General features: G+C 40.8%; 1 protein-coding gene across 1 annotated transcript; it reads right to left on the bottom strand.

Moving 5' to 3' along the window:
* Nucleotides 1-470: 470 nt before the first annotated feature.
* On the bottom strand, nt 471-7,178 carry pctp (phosphatidylcholine transfer protein). Its single transcript, XM_071896143.2, has 6 exons — nt 6,986-7,178; nt 5,536-5,653; nt 3,409-3,488; nt 2,926-3,097; nt 2,728-2,795; nt 471-1,578 (listed from the first exon to the last, which is right to left on the bottom strand). Exons 1-6 carry the CDS (start codon nt 7,112-7,114, stop codon nt 1,504-1,506), a joined length of 642 nt encoding a protein of 213 aa, XP_071752244.1. The 5' UTR covers nt 7,115-7,178; the 3' UTR covers nt 471-1,503.
* Between the last annotated feature and the right edge of the window lie 455 nt (nt 7,179-7,633).

Here is a 7,633-nt window from a genome sequence, read left to right as displayed (position 1 = left end):
ACAATATGCCTCATGTCATGTTAGTCTTCACACCTGATTTCCTCTACATGATACAAGGGGGTGTGTTTTATAGTTGGTGACATGAAATGGTAACATGATTCGGTTTTTTTTTCACTTCACAGTAAAAACTCCTGTCAATCAAATCTACAGCTAGCAGCCAAGTAAAACCAATTAACATATCCCACAACAAGGTGTACCTGAATGCACAGCAGCCAAGTGCTGGCTGGGAACATGTTTGGGTGCGCTCGTCTTTCTTTCTAATGATTTGGGGGAGGAGTTAGCAAGAAGACAACTCTGAAGGCTTATAAACTCTTTGACCCTGGGATACACTGACATTCACAAATGCCAGGATGTGTGGCTTTGAGTATCATTTTAATTATAGTGTATTATAGTATAAGTAGTGTAATAGTGTATTATTGCTTAACTGACCAGGTTGAATCGTACATTAGTAAATGCAAAATGAGATCCTTTATTGTGTGATGGCAAAAATGCAAAATACAACCATTTTCTTATAGAAAATACATGTGAATTACAGAGCTGATTCTCAAATGAAAATGTATTCAACTCTATTACACAGTAATAAAGACTTTTCATGACCAGAGTAAATCCATATTCACCTGAAACGACAGGAGCACAGACGTACTGAAGTTGGTTGTCAGAAAATACAGCCGAAATCCTACACATTTCTATCTCAAAATTTGATCATAAATGCATAATGGAGTATCCGTAATGAAACAGGATATTGTATCATAACATGACTCTTGCATAAGTAATTGACCCTTTCGAAAGGAATCATAGTTACAGCCATCCAGCAGATTGTATAGTGTGCGGTCAAGGATCCCCTCGAAAGCACTTGATTATAACAAATAAAGTATGAATTCCAGTGAATTTCAGTGGACAATGGAGAGATTTCAGTGTACAACCATACACATAATAAATCAAATTATATTCAATCCATTACATATTTAAAACATATTTAAGGGGGAAAAAAATCTATAATTTAATGTTCAGTCATTCTAGGAATTTGCAGGGTGTTCCAGCCAAATAAACAGGTCCTAGCAGGTTATTGCAAGAAGCTGCAATTTTGACCTATCACAGTTCTTTATTCACCACATAAAGCCCGTCTCTTCTTTAAAATAATAAAACACTGACAAACTGCCTCGCAATTTGTCAGGAGTCAGTGCAGACGGGAAAAAAAACACATTTACTCCAAATTATCTCCCCAAAACAAAAGACAATACAGTATTTGTTGATACAGCACAATGGAACAATATTGGTTTCATACCAGCCTGTTAATGAGGGCAGCCTGCCATGCACATGCCCCAGTCAGCAGCATGCTACAACAACAAGTAGCAGCCCACACCATGCCACTTCACCTACTAGCATCACAATCAGTCATATCAACATCCCAATGCCTCCCCAAAAAATAAAAAACTAGAACTTATTGAAGGAAGGGTCAATAGTAGCCCTTGTGCATATGAGGCGATGTCCCATCAGTCACATTCATTTCTTCTGGCAGAAGTTTTTGTAATTGCCGCAGGCCTTCTGCATGTCTGTTAAGAAACCTGGAACCCCGCTCTGTTGAGAACATGAGGAACGTCTGCATCAGTGAGCGTCACGGACAGATATGCAGAGAAGACACACCCAGGAGGGGCAACAACTACAACAACGACAAAGAGAGGAACTATTGACATCACCCTGCAACACATCTGCTAGCAATAACTGTGGAAAGCCGTAAAAAAAAAAAAAAAAGGCAGTGGATGTAGCGCTCTTAGGCCTGTGAGTGAACCCATTTAACACCCTCTTTTAAAGCCCTCATCAAGGATCTCTTTGAGAAGGTCAACTATGAACATGTGCGCATTTTTGAAGATTATGACCTGCTGGCGGGGGAATAGTTTCTTCACAACTTCCACATGCCACTGTAACTTAAAATATCTGTTTTGCTCCAATGTTTACACTGAATGCAAACCTAAATCATTTACAGCTTCGTGAAATATTAAAAACGCATGTTTAGATGTCGCGGTAAGCCTTTGTTTAAGAGCTTGGTCGAATGTACAGATTCCATTTAAAGGCCCATCCTGTAATTGGAATATACAGTAGTGCCACAATTTTTTAGCATGGGTGACCCCAGTGGGAATTGAACCCATAACCCTGGCAGTGTTAGTGCCATGCTCTACCCATTGAACTACAGAACCATGACAACACAAGGACTAACAGTATGTGGCAGCAAAACATGAACCTTACAAAGACGCTATGTGCAACATTGCTACATCAATAAATCATTACCAGATTCATTTTGAGACATTAGTATAATTGATTTAAACAAATTAGACTATTGCCGAGAAGGCAGCTTCAACACTGGCATTTTACATTATGTGCCACCAGGTCGGATTTTTCTCAAAATATGCTTTACGGCACAGAGATTGCTTTACATCAAGCAATCTAGCAATGGAAGATGCTGGAAGGAGTGAAATGCCGATAGAAAAATCACTTCAAACCAATCGTCTCCACCATGGTCTCATTAGTTGATGGTAATTAAGGTATCACAATGAATTTGACAGTGATGTTTAAAATGCTACATGTAGCACCTTTAAATTAATTTTCAAGCTGTAAATTATTCTTGTTTGCAGTGTTTGTGTATATTGGAGTAAAATGGAATTTGTACTTCAAGTCGCAGTAACAGATATGACTATATGATATTCTACAGAGTAACGCAGGTGCACACACCTTAGCTGCCCAGTTCACCAGCCAGGTAGGAATCATGCCACCGGGGTTGTCGAAGTAATTCATGAAAACTGAAATATGAAACAAAGCACACGTTTATTCTGGATTTAAATTCATAACAAGCGGCACAGGAACCATTTCATGTACCCTCCTGATCCCGTCGCGCTCTGATTCTGATCTGAATGAGCATAAACACGTCACCTTTAGTGCCGCCGGCGCCGTCGCTCTCCATGGCGACGCTCTGCTTGTAGTCCTTCACCCTCAGCACGCCGCTCTTCTCCGCACACGGGCTCTTTGGGGAGCTTTTGGCCAGGACCACCCAGATCTTCCTGTCCTCCACACTGAGGTCCCTCCGCTCCCTCAGGTACACATACTGAGGTTTGGGCTGTTAGGGAAGATAGGCCCCACCCTCTGTGAAAAGGATCAGTTACCTCTTGGGGAAAATATGCACTCCAATATTGTTTCGCCCTCAAGAGCAATTCTTGCCTCCTTTCAACTCTATAAACCATGGTCGGTCTCACTTTACGGACCAGTGTTTGCTGTTGTTAAAAAGGGAAAAATGTGTAAAATAATGGGTTTGTGTCCAGAGTTGTATCTCCAGAATAATCTTCTATGTGTTCCTGATGAGAATACATTTAGTTTATCGTCTGATATAAGGAGTGGATATTTGGACCAGAAGGATACATCTCTGTTCGACAGAGGAAACGGGTATTTCACTTCCCAGTAGATTGCTGCATGTCCGTCGAAGTCCTTCTCATACAGCTCTGTACAAAAGAAATTGGACAAAGTTGAATAAAAAAGCAGCTAAACATTAACTATATAGTGCTATGGATACTTTATATTATACACTATAAAACAGTTCTCATCCATGTGCCATTGAGGCCCGAGTCTGCAGGTTTTCATTCCAACCAAACACTACAGCAGCTCATTTCACTGATTATTTCCTCCTCCCTGGTTGAAAATATGTTAGGTGCTGCAGTGTTCGGTTGGAATTAAAGCACAGTCTTGGGCCTTGATGGCACAAGGTTGAGAACCAGTGGTATAAAGTATGTAAAATGCTGTTATCACCTTTTTTTTGTTTTGATGGGAGATGCTAAAACACTGAGCAAACACTGAGAATCCATATTTTTCTAATAAAAAAAGACCTAGGCATTGACTCAATCTGGATGTACTGCCCATAACTAATTGATTTAAGCAAGAATAATACAATTAGAAATAATAATATCACATGCAGAGTCTGGACCAGGCAAATATAAAGAGAATCCAAGACAGGCTTTTGACGTCACAATAAATAACGGGCCTCTGAGGAGAGGAAAGTGAGGCTGACTCCTCAGTCCTGGTGGTCCTCTCTGCGATAAAAAAAACACGTCTGGAAAACAACTGTGGGCTCCTAGGACGCCCCTGTGCAACACTTTAACAAGTTTCAGATGATCTCTGTCAAATGTTTCTGATGGACTGTACACAAGTGGAGGGAGAAGCCGTGTGGGGGCCTTCAAATGATCTCAGTCGTCACGAGCTGGAGCCAAGGATGTGCTTCTAATAAAACAGAATCCTCCCCCGCTCTCTCTCTCTCTCTCTCTCTCACACACACACAAGTCAAAGAGATTCAGATGTGTGGGGTTGAGTTTCTTTTTAAGTCAGTCGTCTCCATGCTGCTCAGATTAGAGAGCCTCAATCGAATTTATATTGTCTACTGTAGGCGTAGATTTGAGGGGAGACGGGGGGGGGGAACATCTCCAACTCAATATTGGGATTAGGATGAATTGTCCCTGTCAATTATTTCTTGCTTCAAACGCTTATAACTGTATTGTTATTCGCTCTGCGTTTTACCAAAGCACATTTTGTGGTTGGCTTCGGTCGCAAGAGCAAACAAACCTTCCTTCTCTTTAAAAAAAAAATGAAGCCTTTCTCTTTCTTTAAAGCTCTTTTTAATGACTTTTGACAGCAAATTAGACTGCCATGTTTCATATTCTGATCGTTTTCCCTTCAGATCAGAGGTTCACTTTAGCAATGTCTTCCTGTATTTCACACTGAACAATAATTCCCCTCACGCTCTCCCTCATACCTGCAGACTTTTCTCATGTACATTTCTATCTTTTGTTTCAGTCTTGCTGATGAAATGAGGGAAAACACAGTTGCATTTAGGCTGCTGCTACGCCTGTAGTATGTCAGCGTGATTTGCTGCTCCGAGTTTGATCCAGTGTGTGTTTGTGTGTGTGTGTGTGTGTGTGTCCCAAAGTTGAAATGACACCTACGCCATTGTTCTCTACATACTCCCTGAGGGACTCCACAGACAACCAGACTACCACTCTGTCAGAAGAAAACTCTACTTTAAAAAAACACATGTTACTCCTGTGATCTGAACTAGGAATAACAAATGTGGATTCTGTATTTTTAGACATCTACGTGACTACAGACTACGCCTAACTAGTCAAACACGTTACCTGTTGGTTACTGTAGAGGTGCATGAAGACAAGGATAAAACAAAAATGAAAAAGGTTATTCCAAACTATGACACAGAATGGGTGCATTTCTATTGGAAGTGCATTAGTTCAAGACACGAAGGCTTAAGAGGCCATAAAGAAGGCTACTATGGCAAACTGATTGGCAACATCTGATTGGCTACAAATAAGTATACTAATAATCAATGGTACAGGTCAGCAACTCACTACATGTAAGTAGTACTATAACACTGATGTGAATATGAAGGGTAATTCTGAGGAAGAGAGATGATCGTTCAATGAGGGAAAGCTGATCTGGTTGGCAAGGCCAATGAGAGTGTGATCCTTGCTTTATTGTTTTTTTTTTTACCTTTGACATATCCATCCCATTGTTTCCGATAGGCCAAGTCCATGTAGACATCTGCACACAGCTCTGGAGTGCAGGTGGTGAGCACACCAAAGACTTTGTACTCATAAAGTCCAGTTTCCTGAAAACAGCAGATGAAAGTTCTCTCTTCCAAACGCAGGCTATGCCACACCCACAGTATGTAACTAATCCCAAACCACACAACTCAGATTATAGCCAGTGTGCGCTCCACCCTTTTTCACTCAGTGCTAGGAAGTGTGTTGGATCTGATTCAAAACTGAGGATGCTTCTCACCCTCTTTCGTGAAATCAAATATGTCATGCAATAGGCTTAAAAACAGGCCTGTGCTATAAAGTTCCTATTCACTTAATCTGTGAAAAACAGGCAGATCAGGCAGAAATCTATCAGTTAAAATACACTTTACACTGTATAATGTATAATCTAGGACAAATGTATAGCCCAGTCTTCATCAAAGTGGGGTCCAAGGGTCCTCGAAGTGGTTCTAGGAGGTCCCCAGCAAAATTAGGAATAGTTTCTTTTCACTATCATTTATTTCACTAGAAATCCTCCCAAATAGAGAATGTATGAATGACTATTCTAATCACAGGCTTCACTATCACCAGGGTCATTACCTCCCTGTCATACAGTGTACAGAACAACAATCTTCCCATTATGGCGCGTGGGTGTGTGTAACATGGGTTGGGTTGGTCTGTGACATGAGAAAGTTACGCCGAACTCTATTCAGAAATATTGCAGTTTGATGTTTCCTCGTTAATCTGCAAACACTCATACCGGATTGAACATCACTTGAGACGTTCCACGAATCAACCGGAGCCACTGGAAATTTCGGCATACAAGTGATTCACCCAGCAGCGCTTGATTTCAATAAAATCTCAGGTTTTTTCATTTGTACGCTTTGCTCGCTTCCGCACTCCACGGTGTATTTTGGCGGAAGAAGGTTGTGGGAATAACATGCGAACCAATTATAAAAGTTGAAAATGTATTAAAACTAGGACTGCTTGGTGTATTGAATGTATGCCGAATTGAAGAGCGGACACTATCAATTAAAAAAAGATCTTAAATGATGTTCTGCAAGGAGTTTACCCCTGCCGAAAAGCGAGGCAACATTACCTAATACATTTCTAAATGGAGTTTGGCGTTCTGTCCAGGTAGGCTATAGCAAATTCTGATACATAAAGCAGAAGCCCTCGCACTTCCCAGTCATACTCCAAGCTTCCGCATATTCCCATATTGGCCACTAGGCCGCCATAATGTTTACACATGAATGCCGCAAATCAATGAATTGTACTGGAAATAGCACTGTCACAACGATTGAGGAAAGGGAGGGTGGAAGTCGCTCTAATACCGATGCTACTGCCTCTGCAGGGCAAACCCACACCGATCAAAACTCATTCATTCATTCAAACGTTAGCAGTCGAGCTCCTTCGTGTACCTTGTCGTAGAGGCGGTAGATTTTAACTCCCATAGTCTCAGTGAAGAGCTCCCATCCGCCCTCCAGCCGAGGCTCGTCCAGCTCCCTCCATGCATCCTGGAAGTCCTCCTCTGTGAAGTGCAGCGACATGTTTCCACTAACACCAGTGTCACACCAGTGTCATACCACTGTGTTATACCACTGTCACGACCAGTGAGAGCTACAGAGAAGTCTTCCGGTCAATCCTTTCAAAATAAAACCCATATTGATGTTGTTGTTGTTGTTGTTGTTGATGTTGTTTTTGTTGTTGTTTTTGTTATTTTTGTTGTTGTTGTTGTTGTTTTTGCTGCTATCATGGTTATGATTATGATGATGATGATGATGATGATTATTGTTGTTGTTGTTTTTGTTATATTTTGTTGTTGTTGTTGCTATTATTGCTGTTGTTGTTATGTTGAGTCTCATAGCGTCATACAAGAGCTGGAATCAAAATCAACTGATGGTCAATAGGGATGAGAAATACAAACGATTAAATTAAATCAAATCAAATAAAAAAATTGGCGCTAAAAGAAAAAAGAAAAACAAAAGACAAAGGAACACAAATCAGCTCTGCTCCATTGGCTCATAAGAATCTGGAAAACATAAAAAAACATCATTGTCTTAAAGACT

This window comes from Centroberyx gerrardi, chromosome 7 (genome assembly GCF_048128805.1).
Source record: "Centroberyx gerrardi isolate f3 chromosome 7, fCenGer3.hap1.cur.20231027, whole genome shotgun sequence".
Classification (NCBI taxonomy): domain Eukaryota; kingdom Metazoa; phylum Chordata; class Actinopteri; order Beryciformes; family Berycidae; genus Centroberyx; species Centroberyx gerrardi.
The sequence above is the reverse complement of the archived record's forward strand: the minus strand, read 5'-3'. Positions and strand labels throughout refer to the sequence as shown.